The sequence below is a fragment of the Phyllosticta citriasiana genome (assembly GCF_038021145.1).
Source record: "Phyllosticta citriasiana strain CBS 120426 chromosome Unknown IWZ02scaffold_9, whole genome shotgun sequence".
Taxonomy (NCBI): Eukaryota; Fungi; Ascomycota; class Dothideomycetes; order Botryosphaeriales; family Phyllostictaceae; genus Phyllosticta; species Phyllosticta citriasiana.
Genome location: NW_027117286.1, coordinates 1235889 through 1251774, shown reverse-complemented (window position 1 = coordinate 1251774; position 15886 = coordinate 1235889). Strand labels below are relative to the sequence as shown.

Here is a 15886-nt window from a genome sequence, read left to right as displayed (position 1 = left end):
TGGTTCTTGTCCTGCTCTTTCGACACTTCTTTCTGCTACGCAGGCAGTGCTGATTGCGGACGGCCGACCAAGACGAGCGGTCGTTCAAGTGTGAGGGAGGACCCGTCCGTGGGGAATGTGGGGGAAGGGGAAAGGTCGAGGATTTTGTTTTTGTTCGTGTAGACAGGAGAAGGAGTAAGTTTTGGAGAGGAGGCCGAAAAAGTAGAGTGAGCGGACTCAGAGAGGGAGAGCCAGAGCCGGATGTAGACTATTCGGAAAGTGGAAGAGCGCGATCAATGCTGTTGCGGAGCAGCAAGCCAGCAAGTCAGCGCAAGGCAAGAAGTAGGAGCAACGGCATAGATGCAAAGACTGTGAGACATGTATGGGGTCGTCATCAACGTCGTTAAATTACCTACTAGTTGGCTACCACATAGATACCCACGACCTCAGCCCGCCAGTCGACATCTGTGCAGAGCGCGGCCCACCACTGTTCCTCTGTATCCTTCTGCATGTCCTTCCTAATCCTCATTCACACCCTCTCCTCCGCTTCTGTCCCTCATTCTTCGCAACAGGTTCCTCCATCCGGACCATCTCAACATCGCTTTGCCTAGCAAACCCATCTACAAGAAAGACTCGCTCGCGCTATTCTCCCCCAAGCCCAGTCCCGCTGTATCCACAGATTCTCTGCAATAAGATAACTGGACAAGAAGCTGATATTCCCCCAAGCATGTCCGATCCAAGCCAAACCAAGCCAACAAACGAGACTCGTCAAAGGCCGATCCGATTGCGCAATGGTCGAAAGCAAAGAGAGTACGCAGTGTACGAGCGAGAAGGAAGGAGAGGAAAGAGATCAAGACATTACACTAAGAAAAGGAGAGTTGGAGATGTGATCGGCAAAACAGACAGGCAGGGGAATCATCACGCTTGCTCTCTTTCTCTCAACTCGATAGCAAGCAGGTCGTAACGGCGTTATTTGCGAGGCAGCAAAATCAGGCAGTTCACTTCGTCAGCAGCACCATAACAGAAATTGAAAGAAATGGAAGCAAGGAGATATGGACTAAGGAAAAAAGGTTTGGAGAAGAGGTTGGAAAGAGGTTCAGACCGGTCCAGTGCTGAGGCAGTGTGGCGGCGAGCATGCGTCTCGTCTCGAAGCTTTCCGCCCGGCAGATGATTAAGCGCGGAGCTTGAAACGAGAACCCAAAATACTTGAAACACTGTACACACTGTGGTCTGCGGGTGGCGCAGATTGAGAGGATTTGGAGTTGCAGTGTCGTCCGTCCGAGTCGCGTAGTGGAAGCTTTGATGAATGGGGGAATGTCGAGTCGAGCTTTTGACGGTTGGCTTCAGCCATCAAAGCCAGTCGTGAAGCTGCCACTTGGCCAGCAAATCAGGCGAATCGCGGGATGTAGGGGAGGCACCACGACGAGCGGTCGTATTCGCCTGATACTGTTGTCGCGGGCGGCGGCGCTGGTCTTGCTGCTCCTCGACCTCGTGGTCTAGACTGGAAATGAGTCACTCCATCATGATGGTGGCCTCGCTGTAGAACAAGTTTCTCGAATCAGAACGCGTTCTCGGCGGCCCTTTTGGTAGTAGTAATAGTAGCAGTAGTAGTCGTCCATCCAAATTAGGTAGGTAGGCAAGGAAAAAAAAATATTTTTCATCTTGAAGGAAAGTTGCTTTTGGGTCGTTCCGAACAAGGAGAGAAGAAATCCCGTCGACCCCAAGCCGAGACATGGAATGGAGATGTGTCGCTTACGTGTACCGAGGTGGGCTGGTGCTTCCATTAACGCCCTGGAGCTTCCTCTCCATGATGTCGAGAGTAGCTGGGAAGTAGGGCTCGACGCCAAAGTTGCGCAGGTATGCGGCCGTCTTCTCAATGCGCTTGATTTCGCGCTGAACGGGCCACTCTTCGCGCTCGTCGAATCGGCGTCGCACAACGTCGACCATGGCAGCATCGAGGCGGCCGTAGAATTCTCTCCGCGCGGCAATATCATCGGCGTCGCCAGAGTCCAAACCACCGTGGGAATTGAGGTTGCCGCCGAGCTTGAGGATCAGGTCAAAGGCATAACGAGGCCCGGTAGGCAGCGAGGCAAGACGCTGAATATCTGGGAGAAACTTGGCCATGGCCGAAGCGAAATGCGCAGAGGAGATGCTGTCGTTGAGGTCATCTTGGAGACGGTGCAGGTCAAAGTTGACAATGGTGATTTTGCGGTCAAGCTGGGCGTTCAGCGTGTTGGCGGCCGTCGGATCGGCGCTGTCCATGTGTTTGGCAATATTTGGAGGTACATCTGAGCGTGGTTAGTCGGTGACGTTCGGCGGGTGCGGCGTTTGACAGGAAGCATACCGGGTCGCAAGCCCCGCTTGTCGATCCACGAGTGGACCTCTGCCCTCTGCTGCTCCAAACTCTCAATCCACGCATTCAGCTCAGCAATCTGACCCTCGAGGTGCTCAATCTTTTCGGTATAGGGGCGCACGGCCTCGTTGAAGGCGCGGGTGAGCAGGTCGGGCATGGGCTCCGTCTTTTGCGGCATGCCGCCGCCCATGCCGGCATACATGCTGGTGTCCATGGGAGGCATGGAATTGTGAGCAGAGCTGGTCATGGGTCGCGGAGCAGAGTGGTGAACGTCTTGAGGCGCGGAGGGGCGCGGATACATGCCAGGGTCCTTGTCGAACTGGACCTGATCGTGCGAAGGGTTGGGGATAGCGGGGGCCGAGTCGCGGCGCGAAGAGGGAGGGCGGTCGTACTTTTCAAAGGACTTGGAGTGCTGCGAAGGCGAGTCGGCTTCCTCGAGATAGGAGTTTGCGCGGGAGCGACGTTTGAAGAACATGCTGAGGAAGAAGCAAGAGGGGAGGGGATGGGGGTGGGAAGTGGTAGGAAGAAGGATTTAAGCGGCAGACGACGCGGATGGTGCAGGGGTTTGGGTTTGGGTCAGGCTCTCGGATGGAAAGGGTAAGTAAGGGCTTGGCTGGCTGGCTGGCTCTGATTCTCGGAGGAGGTTGGCAGGTGGGACGGGCAGAAATAATCAGTCGTCGTCGACGTCGATGTGATGATAATCCAGCGCTTATGGCATGGATCCCGGCTGGTGGCTGGGAGACGAGCGGGAGTGGCAGTGGGCGAACGTGGACCCCTTTGGCGTGCAGCCAACATGCATGCGCAACTGGAGAGAGTAGTACCGGGCAGTGTTTATCGTCCAAAACAACGAGTTCCGACTTCTCCGTCGCTCTCATGGCATGGCATGGCATGGCATGGCATGACTTGCTCAACTGCCGTCGGTCCAGTCGCCAGCCAGCGCCAGCGACGTCGACGTCGACCACCACCAGCCATCCAACCAAACGACTGAAACACGCCGACGACGAAAACAGTCGCACCATTAGCAGGGTTGTGGCTGGCATATCCCCTCTTCAGCCTCTTTCGTCCCGTTCTGAGTGCTCTCCCCCCCCCCAAAAAAAAAAAGATCGAGTCCATTTTTGCAGTGGCCCATCAGGTACGCCGACGGCTACAGGTACGTCGTGGCGCCCTCCATGTCGAGTGCCTGGCGTGCCTGCAGCCGGCCACCATCATTGCTGGCCTGTTTCCGCAGCAATCGGATCAAACAAACCACATGTGTGCGACTGTGGTTTACTACTCTTTGCGCTGTGCTCCTAAACCCATCGCATGATCGGCGCTGACGTTGCATTGCTCTCACGCCTCTTTCGACGTCTTGGTCAGCATCGTCATGGCCTTCCTGTTACTCCTCCTGGCTCTGATAACGAGTTGATATACTAGGCAGGTATCCAATTTCAAGCAGCGTCTATCATGAGTGTTCCCCACCATGTCATTGCAGCCACCCAAGAGCCGTGCCCATCCCGCCATGCCCACGCCAAACGCCGATCCAGGACCTCTATACAAACATTACCTTACGATGAATACGACTCTTCGGCCAAGCTGCTCGCCTCCGTCTCCACCTTGCCAATCTCCGCATCGCTCTCACTGCCCTCATCGATTGACTCGGCCTCCGGCATGACGGCCTTCTCCGGGTCGCGCATCGTGTGAACTGTGCCTCGCCGTCCCAAAAAGTCCTCTGTCCGCAACCCACGAACTTCTTCTGGCTTCACTGCGCCCTGCAGACCGCCCCCGCTTTTCTTCTTCTCCTTGATGTACTCGCGCACCGGGCACATGGCCGCATCTCTGCATGCATCTTTAATGTCTGACCCGCTCATACCCGCCGATACGCGCACGAGGTAGTCGAGATCAAAGTGCGCACGGTCAACCTTGGTGTCGCGGAGAATGAGCTTGAAAATGCCTCTGCGCTGGTGCGCCGACGGCAGCGGAACCGGGAACTTCTTAGGCATGCGCCGCAGAATCGCCTCGTCAATGTCCTGGATGCGGTTCGTGGCGCCCAAGATGCAGATGCGCTGTGGCTGGCCGGACGCGTTGACCGACGCCAGCCCATCCCAGTGCGTCATAAACTCGGCCTTGACCATGCCACTTGCCTCGTGCTCCCCAGAACGCCGCTGGCCCAGCACCGCATCGATTTCGTCGATGAAGACAATGGCTGGCGCCAGCTTGCGAGCAAGCGAGAACACGGCGCTGACGAGCTTGTTCGAGTCGCCGTACCACTTTTCCGTCAACGTTGATATGTGTAGGTTTATGAAACAGGCACCACTCTCGTGCGCGAGCGCTTTGGCAAGCATCGTCTTGCCGCAGCCGGGAGGACCGTAGAGCAGCACGCCGGATGGGGCCGAGAGCAGCGATGACTGCTGCGCATAGAGGTGCGGCATGGTGAGAGGGTAGATGACAGATTCCTTAAGCTCTTCGATAATGTCTTCGAGTCCTCCGATATCTGCGCTCCTGTTAGCGTGCGTCAAAGCCGACGCAAGAGATACCAACCGTCAAAAGAGACGGGAATCTCTTCTGGTGCGACCACCTCCATCGCAATCGTCTGCTCATACGGCGTGAGAACCATCTCTTCTCTGTGGAGCCGTTGCTGTATGCTGCCCTGCTCCTCATCATCCTCCTCCCCTTGTCTTGCTAGTATCCCTCTCAACTTGCGGTTTGCGGCGGCGGACTTTTGACGAGCTTCCTCCTTGGACGCAGCTTCGGGGTCTAGGCGCGCGAGGATGTTGGTCACTACAAAATACATCAAGACGGGCTGCAGCCGCCGTCAGTAAAAGGCCTTGAAGCTGGTCGCTCGTGTGAGACTTACGGCGGCCGTCATCAACAACAGGTCCCCCACGTAAGAGAATTTCTTCCATCCTTGGTTGGACATGGTGCCTGCGATTGCGCGCACCCGTCGACAAGTGGCAGATGGGCGGTGCAGAGGGTGTGTACAGCGTGTGAGCGACGTTGACGTGGAGAAGTGTTGGCGGGTGGGTCACAACCGTGTGGTGGCGGTGGCGCAAAAACCTGGCTGGGTTTGCGGGCAGCGCGCCAGAGTTTCCCAGCAACGCTTCAACACCAAAAGAGCATCATCACACGGCGCGCCATGGCTGCTGCTTTCCACCGCGTCGCCATCGAGAGCCGTCTCGCTGGTCTCTCGAAATGGCAAGCACTGCGTCTTTCGCAGTCGGGATGCAAGTTCTACGCCACACATCACAGCACGGGCTCGGGATCCCAGAGCTCCACCACCAAACGACGTGCCGTCACCATCGCCAACGACACTGGCTACGTGCCATGGGGAGAACTCTCCGTCCGTGAAAAGGCTGCCCGATCAACCCAGCAATCGTTCAATTTTGCTCTGGTGATTGCTGGCGTTGTCGCAACCGGCGCTCTTGTGTACATCTTGTTCACAGAAATAATCTCTCCAGAGGGCACAACCAACCAGTTCCACCGAGCCCTGAACAAGGTCAAAAGCGATCCAAGATGCGTCGAGTTGCTTGGAGATCCAAAGCAGATTGTCGAGTTCTCTGAAAACCCCAATCCACGTGCCCGTCACTGGACAGTGCCATCCAAACGGGAACAGGACAAGGCCGGCAATGTCCACTTGACCATGCACTTTTTTGTATGAGTCCATTACCTCTTTCATGCGCAGTTAGCTAAGACGGCTCAGGTCAAAGGGCCCCTCAATCAAGGCACAGTCAGGCTGCACATGATCCAAAAAGCTGGAGAGCGCGAATTCGAATACCAGACCTTGACCCTAGATGTGCCAGGTAAGTGGAGCTCTAACATGTCGGTACTGTACGTGTACTGACACTTGCAGGTCACCGAAGAATATATCTGGAAAACGCAGAGCCCTTGTCCGCTTCTCTGAAAAGAAAGTCTGGCAAGCTTTTCGGTATCAAATGGTGGTGAAGCAGCGATTATTTCCAAGATCCAGTGCTGTGCCAACCACCAGGCGAGCGCGTGCTGAGAAGCCTGTGAAAGTTGCCGAAGATCGATTAGGTAAGGTTCAGGCACAACTGACACAAGTACCTCCAACGATGCAGTCCCAAGAGAACGTACCCGCGTGATGAAAGAAGAGCCACCGTAGCGCAAGCATTGGGAACGATGAGCGTGTCAAGCTTTGAAGAGCGAGATTGGGTATGCAAGGCGGCAACTCTTCGCGCAGATATGATGCGGCTCTGTCAACGTCGCGGTGATTGCAAAAATTTTAGATGGAATTTTCCAGGTTTGCAGAACGGTACTCGGGCAATTGTCAATGCCGCCTGTGATTTAGAGTTGTTTGCCGTCGTGCCTTGATGGTGCCCAACCAGCACAAGGCGGCTTTGAGCGCCAATTGGAAAAGCGGCAGACTCAATAGGGTTTTCTGACCCATGCAACCAATACAATACGACATCAACCTGAACCACGGATGGCCTGTTTCGACAAGTGCGAGGGAGCGTTCCGACCCGTTTTCAACGGTCGTGCCACTACGACTCTCCTTCATCAAACACCTCGTTGGCTACGGCTTTCGAAAATGTCTCGAATCGCCATATTGACCCATCTCTCGTGTCAAGCAGACGACGTTGCTCTCAAGCATACTCGTCATGCCGAAGACGAAGCAGGTGTAACCCAGTATCCGCGACCCGCGACCTTCCATCTGCCTTTGGCATTGGGCCATGTTCTTTCCCTCTGATGCAGGTTCGCGTTTCGCGAGCCAGTTATATCCATTGCTGCTCGACGCCCTGTCGAAGCCAAACCTTCGGACTGAGCTTCTCGAAGCCAGCGTTGTTCTTTCACTGCTCAACCTACACCCTATATTCTGTGCTTTTGACGTAGCCTTACTCACCCTCATTATTATACTTCCTGCTTGCTTTCCTTGGCTCTCTCAGTCTGCAAACCTTGGGCCAAGAACCGCAGCTCCACTTCACGCGAATTCTCATGCCATGGGACTCCCGTGCTGTGCCTGTTTCGCAGGAGAGGCTTAGTAAAGATTGCGAAATCATGCTACATTCAGCCCGGGACCATCTGGCTGGGCAATCGGCTCTGGAAAATTCGAACGAGGTTTCTGACGCGCCGCTCGACTTTCCCATCAGCACTCCCGCGACACCGAGGTGGAGCTTCGCGTCTCCTGACGAGTGCGATGGTTCCCACGACCACGTTATCGACTACGCCGGTCTCTTTGCGCATTATGTTCAGAAAACCACTCGAGAATCCATCATGGACGGGACCGCCGATAAGAATGCTGAAAACTCGTCGGGCCCTGCTCGCGGGGCATCGGACGACCCTTCGACCGCGTCATCGTCCGATCGGACGCATAGCGACTCTTCCATCCCTGAATCTTCAAAAACGTCGGGCGGTTCCTCATTGAGTAGCATGGCCCGCAAGGTTGCACGGCATGCTGGCCCTGACATGAGGTTAATCGATGTTGACAGAAGCGAGTGGGCCAGTAAATTTTACGACGGAAGATATAGGCGATGGAGCAATTCTAGCAACAATTCTGATCACTCGAACGACGAAGACGTATCTCGATCGACATCTGCTACAGCCACTCAATCAAATGTAGGCAGAAGCACCCCGCCGTCACCCTGGCCACTTCCAAACACCCCTTTGGTGATGCGAAAGCAGTCCACAGACGCCTTGGCGGCCCACAAGGCAGGCGACACAGCGAAAGATTCATCACCTCCAATGCCCTCCTCGTCTGATATTCCTACCCCGGGAAGCTTGAACACACTACCGAAAAGTGGGCCAGTGTCTGAAATTGCTCCCATTGATGAAACTTATTCGCCACTACAAGCTTCAGCGCATCCTTGGAATGGCGTCGAAAAGCAAGACGAAAAGCCTCTGTCAGGCAAACGCTCTCGGCCTAGCTTTCCGCGGTGGAAATCTCATCGGAGACAGAGGTCCAAAGATACGCGCAGCAGTGGGCAGTCGTCGCCTCTGAGCCCGTCTCTCAGCCCACCCCTAAGTCCGAACAAGGTCGAAGAAGACACTGCAACAGCGGTCCAGATGAAGAAAGTAACGGCAACACAACTTGTTCAACCAAAGTCGAGGCGCTCATTGAAGCGCTGGCTGTGGCCCGGGCCCTTATCGGCGAGTGATGCTCAAAGCATTGGGGAGGTGATTCAGCCTCAGGAAGTGCAAGCATTGAATCCTGCTGCTGGCTTTGGTCGAGGTATGGTTCACAGACGCTGCGCAACACACATTCTAACAACCTTCAGCTGATGCGCTTCCTCATGCGAAAGCACTGGTACCTCTGACAGGACCCGAGTCGCCCACGCGTCTACGACGCGATCGACTGCTGTCACCGCCTAACTCTTCACATCCCAGCGCGTCCCAGTCTCCAATGGCTGGACGCGGCCATGGCTTTGTACCACCGACTCCCGATCTTTTTACACCTTTTTGCCGGATGGAAAGACGCGAGCGGACGTCTTATTTCGGGGTCCCAAATGAGCCCGTCAAAGAGGATTCCAAAGAGGACGCAGAAGAGGATGCAAAACGTTACTACAGTCCCGACTTCATTGGCAGCGCCCTGGGAGGTCTCTCTCCGCCTGGAACTCCCGACGAGTCACCAGAGAAGTCAGAGCCTAAGAAGCAGCCCGAGTACCTTGGATACAAGACTCGCCGCGGCACAGCCCGCAACAGCACCTTCCCCGCTGGTTTCTTTCCCGAGGACACCACGCCCACATCACCACCATCTCGACACGCAGGCTTCGTTGTTGGTAGGTCTTCCCCGCAAGAAGCTACACCACCACATCCTACAGCAGAATTTCCAGCATTCGGGGCGTATCCGGTGCGTCCGCCGCGCACCCGCCGCCAGGTAGCGAAAACCTCATCGGGGCACTGGGACTCGGACGCTGTTCTTATGTCACAGCCAGACATGACAACGCCGGACGCAACGTCAGATGAGCCCGTCAGCTACATGTACCCGGACTCGCCGTCTCGCTCGACAAGGGCCAGCACCGCGACGACGACGTCACTCGCCACGGCCAACACGTCGGCCACCAGCAACACAGCCGCGACGACTGCTACGGCCCTGTCCGACTCCACCATCAAGCCGCGTCCGTCGACGTCATCAATTTCAACCTCATCCACCACGACGGCACTCCCTCGCGCCTCACCCGCAACCTTCCACCGCCCCCTCTCCTCCAACCGCAACAGCACGAGCACCATTACTGCGCCTCCAGACCCCCCCAAACCCCACGCTCCTACTCCCCTTGGCGCCCCTGGCACAACAGCCAACACGGCGCTGCGCCGCGTGCGTCGCGAATCGACGCGCAGCGAGGCGCGATCGCTCCCCGAGTCTACATTTACAAGCGACACGACGGGAACGTCGGGGAGCGGCGGCACTTCTAGGAGCGGTCCGCCCAAGCCGCGCGACTGGTTCCGCGTGCGAATGGATCAGATAATGGCTGATGACATCGGCGGTGCGGCGGCGGGCGGCGCTGCGAATTTGCCGCCGCCCTCGCCTGTTCCCCCTGTTGCCGCTACTCCTGCTGCCGCAGCTCCTGCCGCTGTTCCTGTTGGCGGAGGGAGTGGAATTGGAAATGGACACAGGCCTCCTACTGACGCGCCTCGTCGTCCACCGCTCCGTCCCACGCTGTCGAACGACAGCAACTACGGCATAACGCAGACCCACAACCACAACCACACCCACAGCAGCAATAGTAACGGGCGCAATCAGCCCGCCAGCGCCGCTTCCAGCGCGAGTGCCCAGTTCGGACCCGCGACGACGACGGCAGCAGGTGACGTCGGCGGCCCCGAGTTTGTCTGGGACGTCCCGGAGCATTTGCCCGGTAGCCCGCTGTGTCCTCTTTCCCCTAAGCATCGCGGTGGCGGGAGGGGCATTTGTGTGTATCATGGTCGCCGCAAGACGCAGAGGACGGCGGAGCTGATGTTATGACAATGAGCAGGTGTGGGTGGGTTTGGTGGGTCGGGAAGAAGCAGAGTTGGTGTCAGGAGAGAGATAGGGCTTTGGAATGGGTTTGCATTGGGTTGCGAAGTTGGGAGTGGTGAGCGGGGGATGAGAGGGGGGGTAGATGGTACAAATGTTGCGAAGATGGGATTGATGGGATTGACGGGAAAGAAGTATGTGTGCATGGGATGGACGGGATGGTTGGATGAATGAATGACCTAACGAACCAATCAATCAATCAATCAATCAGTGACTGAAAGGGAACTGTTAGAAAAACAACTAAGTGGGTCGTGGCGCCCTACCTATCATTTGCCACACAGCTTCCCTTCCCACGCATAAGTTAGCAAGAGAATCGGAGCACTTGCACAAATCCTTCTCGATCCATCTCTGCCCTCTTTTGTCGAACTGTCTCAATGAGAGCGCAGCAGAGCGTCTAAATTCACCACAAGTCCTCATTGGAGGCGCAACACACGCCGTCTCAATGCACACATTTCTAACAATCAACCCATCATGGCATCAAGTCGTCCCACAGAAGACTGGAAAATTTGCTTTCTTGAGCAGGGATAGTGTTTGGCGTTAGAAGTTAGAAGAAGTGACTTTTTCTAACTTTCCTCCTTCTCCCTTTTATAGTCTCCAAGAGATAGGATGTTGTGGGTGCTTGCGACCTTCTAACAGCATCATTGCTTCCATCATCGCAGCTTTCTCGAAGCATTTCTTGGATTAATGTGGATTTTCATTGTCAAGACTTCGGCTTGCGGGGGCTTTGTGGGGAGAGAAACGTAAGAAAAGGGGATGAGTGGGTGGGTAGGTGGGTTTGAGGAGGGACTGAACCTATGAAGTTTTTGTGCTTTTCATTCATTCGTTTCTCCTTCCAAATTCTTGGTGTCCAGGCGATTTCCCGTTTTGCTCCCCCCCCCCCCCCCCCCCCTGAAGCGAGGAGGAGCGGGGAAAGAGTAAAATGATGATGGAAAAGAGGACAGAAATAGGAATTGAAAGTAAGTTAAGATACCACTCTAGCCTCAGACACGTGGACTAGCGTCCACTATCCGTGCATGCTTTTACTTGCTGAATTTTCAAATCGCAAAATCGACAATAAATTTCTACATGTACCGTTGCACTCATTTACATCTATCTATCCCACTCCATCAAATGGCCCTAAAAGTCGACTCCTTAATCCAACTAAACACTTGTCCCCTCTCGATGAAGAGAGGGAGTGAGGATGCATGTCGTAACGATGTTAAGGAAGCATTACAACATTGATCACTGTGAAAGCGATATGTGTACAGACAGCATGCACCCATGTAATTTGAAGCGAGGTGTTTGTTTTTTGTCGGAATGAGGCGACCGCCGCTGTGTTGCATGCACGCCCGCGTGGCTAGACTGGAAGTGTAGGCACATGCATACATAGGTGAGGTGAGGTACATGGTCGGCGGCTCTTGTCTTTTGTCACGGGTGCTCGCTTTTGCTACTCACCTACCTCCCTACCTATTCGAATAAGCGCAAGCACTGTTCTCTTGACTCTCCCTCTAGGTAGTTTCTCTTACCCACACACGCACTACACAGAATGGAAAAAGCACATGAGAACAACTACTTACATACATACATACATACATACATCACCTCCATCCATCACATCAAACAGCTCTCAGCCCTCAGAACCAAATCAGCGAGCGCAGCAAGGGAGAGAAAACGCAGCCCACGATTGGTTAGCCCAACTATTTTCCGCATGTCACACACGCGCTGCTGGGCGCGCATCCACTTTCCAGCCACCGCTGTATTTGCTGTGTGTGCTACGCGGCGTTGCGTTGCGTTGCGTCGCCGGTGGCGTGCGTGCGGTGGTCGGAAAAAATCATCGTAGCAGGCAGGCAGATAGACAGCGAGGCTCACCCGCATACACACATACAGAGGAACATGGATGCGGCGACGGCTTCGCAGCGCGGGGTGTGGGGGAAACGGACTGATTGAATGATTCATTGCATGACTGACTGATTGCAGCGCAGCCAGCCAGTGTGGGGAGGGAGCAAGGTGGAGAAAAGTGATTGGAGTCTTACCTTGTAGGTGGTTGACCCAAACAAATCGACCGACGGCCGGACAGACAGACCGAAGGATAGACGGAACGGGCAAGGCAAGGCAAGGCAGGCAGTGGTAGGAGTGGTCGAGTACGACGGCGGCCGCTGGACGCGCGGCGAAACGAAAGACGTGGCTTCCGCGTCGTACAACGCGCGCGTCCGCACACCATTGGAAAAAAAAAAAAAAAAAAAATCATCGACGACAGCCAGCCGGGCAAACAATCAGCGGAGGGAACAAGAGCAGGTAGCAAGCAGCAAGCAGCAAGCAGCAAGCAAGCAAGGCAACAAGCCGCTGCCCGTCCCTCCGTCCGTCTACATACATACAAAGATGCCGTCAGTCTGGCCTCATCGTCGGATCTTCCAAACACGGGCATGGCGTGAGCGTCATCGTACAGGGAGATGGACGGACGGATGGAGCGAAAAAGACCATGAGCGCGCTGACGCGCCCGCCCGTGTTCTGACTACACATGGACGACCCGAGCGACCGCCCCGGCCAACACGAGTTGTCGATGCTGCCAGTTCCGCTTCAGGTCGAGGGCACATGTGCGGATGTGGGAGAGGAGCGGCGGTGGTGGGCGTCGGTCGGAGAGTTGCGCGGTGCCGATGCAGCCAGCACTCAGGCGATCTGCACGCGGGAGCGGAAGCGGATGCGTGGGTTTTTGCGTTGTGAGAGCCACCAGTGGAGCGCCAGCGCCAGGTCGGTCGGCGCACGGACTATATTTGTCTCGATGGGTCGATCTGGCTAGGTACCTTAGGTGAGTCGCCTCGACGGGCGCACCACCTCACGTGGCGAATTGGTGCAGTCTTGCGGCGCACGATTGGGGATCCGGGGCGCGTCACTACGTATGCGTGGGTAAGCAGATGGGAAAATTCAAAAAAGACGGTTATGTTTGCGGGGCTGACGAACAGCAGCTCCTGCTACTGCATGTTTTGCGCGTTCTGCGCAGGCGGATGTCGATCCCCACGGCGGGACTGCCAATCCTTGTCTTTTGGCTTCTGACGTCGCTGCTGACAGTCCGACGTCGAGAAGACTTGTGATTTTCGGCGGGCGGGCGTCTCCAAGGTGGCGGATAGCCAAAAGCTGTAGCCAACGTCTCACGACTCGCTAGTTCCTTGTTGGTTTGGTGGGTATACGAGCGCTGCCACCACCAAGGTCCAACTCTTGCCCCTGGCTTGGAACCTTGGTGGGCGGCGGGAGGAAGCGAATGCATCTGCAAGCCGCGTAATCGAGAGTTGATGGAAGTGGAGAGTTGAGACAGACACGTCTGATTAGTGGTGAGAGTATCCGGGTGGGCCGGCGGCAAAGAGGCTGTTGGGGGGTTTGAATGTGGCATGCTGGAGTGGTTGAGTTCTTCTTGCAATGGAGGCGGACGCAGGCAGGCCCAGCCCACGGGCGGCGAACTATCAATTTACCTTTTTGGGTTAGCAGGTCGGTGGTCCAGATAAGGTTGTGAGGGGGAGTATGTATTTTTGGACCTACGACAAAGAGAAACCACAGCTTTGGAAGAGGCAACTGTGCCAATCAGATTAGATTTCTCAGGGCCATGACGGCCACAAAGCCAAACGAGGAACAAGTTGGGCGGAACATGCGGAGTGTGCGGCAAGTGTCGACAGCAGCGTTGAATTCTTCGCAGCCCAGAGGGCTAAAGTGTGTTACGTTCCATTGTTGACTTGGCTAGCCGGTCATGTGACCTGTCAGCACCGCATCCCGTCATCACCACCACCCTAACGGAATTGCGCTTCGGCCAAAGCTAGCCATGATTGTGAGCAGACCATCACGTAAAACGGCAAGTTGCGAAGCTGATGTTGCGATCTTCAATCCTGAGTTCCCGAGACGAATCGAGATGAGTCGTTCAGCGGGCAGATTGCTCTCGGAAAATCAATGGTCCATATTGACCCAGTGCGTCGTTAAATGACATGCATTCCCGCTGAAGAGTCGACACCTACTCAGGGCCGGCTTGGCAAAGGTTGGATCTTGATGGTGGATGGCGCTAGTTTAGCAGGTCAGCGGCGGATTGTTAGCTTGGAGTTGGTGGCTGCCCGACGACGACGACGACGACGACGACGACGACGTTGATAGCAGTTGTGATGTAGCTAAATATACACGATGCGAGGCAAAACAATCCAAGGCGTCGCTGCGGCTTGGCAGCGAAGATCCGGAATGTGCAGCGCTTGGCCTCGCGGATTCGGATGGGCGAATCTTGGAAGGTCGTGGTCAGGGCTCAGGGCGAGATCAGCCGTCGGGTGAACGAGCTGACGGGAGCGAGTTCCTGACTAACGATGCAAACCACGGGTTGCCCGCATTAAAACGAAGCGCTACTGGACGGTGCATCACAACATCTGACGGCCGTTTTGCTGGATTTCAGAAACAAGCGAGAGGGGGCCGGCTAAGATGAAACGAGACAGAGAGCTGAGAGGAGGCGTGGCAGCGGAGCAGCACCAGAAAATAAAAGAAAAATGGGCTGGCTCCTAGGCTGCTGGCTCCTGGCCACGTACCACGGGCGGCAGTTGACAGCCATTGACAGGTCTTTCACAATTGCACTTGTGCACGACTCGCGCCCGGCGAGTGGGTGAGACGGGCGGAGATTGACCGTGTACGACGGGGGTGAGAGAGGGCAGGGCAGGGCAGGTCGTGGCGGAGAGGAGAGGAGTTGCAATTCGAAATAGGACAGCCGACAAACACACGGCAGATCAGAAGTAGAGCTACGTAGCTGCTAACCAGCAAACACACTGCCCTTGCCAGCCCCAGGCTTGGTGGTGAGGTCGAGGTCGAGTCGACGCTGGCTGGCTGGCTGGCTGGCTGGCTGGCGATGGTGGTGTCTTTCACGGATTCGCCCGATTGGCCTCGGCGTCTTGACCCTTGATGCGACGCGTTTAATTTCGCACAGGCCTTCATCCCTGCTCTCGCAGGGGCCCCATGATCCATCGCACTGCCACTGGCAAACGCCCGTTTTCCTCTTCTCACACGCTCCACCAAGTCGAGACCACCACACCACGGCACCCCCATCCTGTCCCATCAGGTCCCATCCCACGGCTCCTCACCGCTCAAGCTCAGGCTCTGGCTCAGGGCTCTTCTCCTCCACGACGCTGGCTCGCTCGCTCGCTCTCTCTCCCTCGCTCTCACGCTCAATATTCTCCCCCCTCCCCCAATCCCGCGCCAATTCCCAATTTCTTCGCGCCCGTCGCTTCGCCGTCGCCTGCGTCTCCACATCCACTCGCACCGCTGGGCCTGACCTACTCTCTACGGCCTGGCTAGTTATTTTCAGACAATCCACCGGTGCTGGGCGACGCTTTGTGCAAGCCTTTATGCACGCCCATTGCTGCTCGAGCGCTGCGTCCCTGCTTTGCGCCCGGGGCGTGCTGCTGCTCCTGTGCTCTCGCTTCACCTAGGCCCCAAGCCGGCCGCATCCACCTTCCCCCCCCCCGGCTGCCGCCACGAACCTCGCTCCTCATCTCGTCCCAAACACCACACGCTCTCTCGCCCCCGTATACATCGACAAGCCCCGACCGGTCATCTTTGGTTGCCGACCTTTCGTCAACCACGCCGCCGTCGTCTCCACCCCCTTCTCTCCCCAAGTCGACCTT

The 15886-nt window shown here is 56.1% G+C and overlaps 6 protein-coding genes across 6 annotated transcripts; 3 read left to right on the top strand and 3 right to left on the bottom strand.

The window, feature by feature from the left end:
• Positions 1-1731: 1731 nt before the first annotated feature.
• IWZ02DRAFT_380845 (uncharacterized protein) lies at positions 1732-2807 on the bottom strand (the record flags this gene model as incomplete). The annotated part of the gene is made up of 2 exons (XM_066765130.1): positions 1732-2267; positions 2324-2807. 2 exons carry the CDS (start codon positions 2805-2807, stop codon positions 1732-1734), a joined length of 1020 nt encoding a protein of 339 aa, XP_066621366.1.
• IWZ02DRAFT_316641 (uncharacterized protein) lies at positions 2579-3751 on the top strand. The gene has a single exon (XM_066764148.1). The coding sequence runs from the start codon at positions 2885-2887 to the stop codon at positions 3623-3625; it is 741 nt and encodes a 246-aa protein (XP_066621365.1). The 5' UTR covers positions 2579-2884; the 3' UTR covers positions 3626-3751.
• Positions 3599-5360, bottom strand: IWZ02DRAFT_316663 (P-loop containing nucleoside triphosphate hydrolase protein). The gene is made up of 3 exons (XM_066764151.1): positions 5166-5360; positions 4850-5111; positions 3599-4802 (listed from the first exon to the last, which is right to left on the bottom strand). Exons 1-3 carry the CDS (start codon positions 5226-5228, stop codon positions 3877-3879), a joined length of 1251 nt encoding a protein of 416 aa, XP_066621364.1. The 5' UTR covers positions 5229-5360; the 3' UTR covers positions 3599-3876.
• A 1-nt stretch (position 5361) lies between these two features.
• Positions 5362-6449, top strand: IWZ02DRAFT_316644 (TIM21-domain-containing protein). Its single transcript, XM_066764149.1, has 2 exons — positions 5362-5960; positions 6009-6449. Exons 1-2 carry the CDS (start codon positions 5445-5447, stop codon positions 6147-6149), a joined length of 657 nt encoding a protein of 218 aa, XP_066621363.1. The 5' UTR covers positions 5362-5444; the 3' UTR covers positions 6150-6449.
• A 687-nt stretch (positions 6450-7136) lies between these two features.
• Positions 7137-10366, top strand: IWZ02DRAFT_316646 (uncharacterized protein). The gene is made up of 2 exons (XM_066764150.1): positions 7137-8492; positions 8539-10366. Exons 1-2 carry the CDS (start codon positions 7259-7261, stop codon positions 10218-10220), a joined length of 2916 nt encoding a protein of 971 aa, XP_066621362.1. The 5' UTR covers positions 7137-7258; the 3' UTR covers positions 10221-10366.
• Positions 10367-11758: 1392 nt separating this feature from the next.
• IWZ02DRAFT_316592 (uncharacterized protein) lies at positions 11759-12930 on the bottom strand. The gene is made up of 2 exons (XM_066764147.1): positions 12284-12930; positions 11759-12189 (listed from the first exon to the last, which is right to left on the bottom strand). The coding sequence occupies exons 1-2, from the start codon at positions 12673-12675 to the stop codon at positions 11862-11864; spliced, it is 720 nt and encodes a 239-aa protein (XP_066621361.1). The 5' UTR covers positions 12676-12930; the 3' UTR covers positions 11759-11861.
• Between the last annotated feature and the right edge of the window lie 2956 nt (positions 12931-15886).

Coding starts and splice junctions, on each gene's coding strand:
- IWZ02DRAFT_316641 (XM_066764148.1), top strand. CDS start 2,885: ATGGTGCAGGGGTTTGGGTTTGGGTCAGGCTCTCGGATGGAAAGGGTA.
- IWZ02DRAFT_316663 (XM_066764151.1), bottom strand. CDS start 5,228: ATGTCCAACCAAGGATGGAAGAAATTCTCTTACGTGGGGGACCTGTTG. Junction 5,112..5,165: donor TGTTGTTGATGACGGCCGCC/GTAAGTCTCACA, acceptor CGGCGGCTGCAG/CCCGTCTTGATGTATTTTGT. Junction 4,803..4,849: donor GATTCCCGTCTCTTTTGACG/GTTGGTATCTCT, acceptor ACAGGAGCGCAG/ATATCGGAGGACTCGAAGAC.
- IWZ02DRAFT_316644 (XM_066764149.1), top strand. CDS start 5,445: ATGGCTGCTGCTTTCCACCGCGTCGCCATCGAGAGCCGTCTCGCTGGT. Junction 5,961..6,008: donor ACTTGACCATGCACTTTTTT/GTATGAGTCCAT, acceptor AAGACGGCTCAG/GTCAAAGGGCCCCTCAATCA.
- IWZ02DRAFT_316646 (XM_066764150.1), top strand. CDS start 7,259: ATGCCATGGGACTCCCGTGCTGTGCCTGTTTCGCAGGAGAGGCTTAGT. Junction 8,493..8,538: donor TGCTGCTGGCTTTGGTCGAG/GTATGGTTCACA, acceptor AACAACCTTCAG/CTGATGCGCTTCCTCATGCG.
- IWZ02DRAFT_316592 (XM_066764147.1), bottom strand. CDS start 12,675: ATGCCCGTGTTTGGAAGATCCGACGATGAGGCCAGACTGACGGCATCT. Junction 12,190..12,283: donor TTGGGTCAACCACCTACAAG/GTAAGACTCCAA, acceptor TCATTCAATCAG/TCCGTTTCCCCCACACCCCG.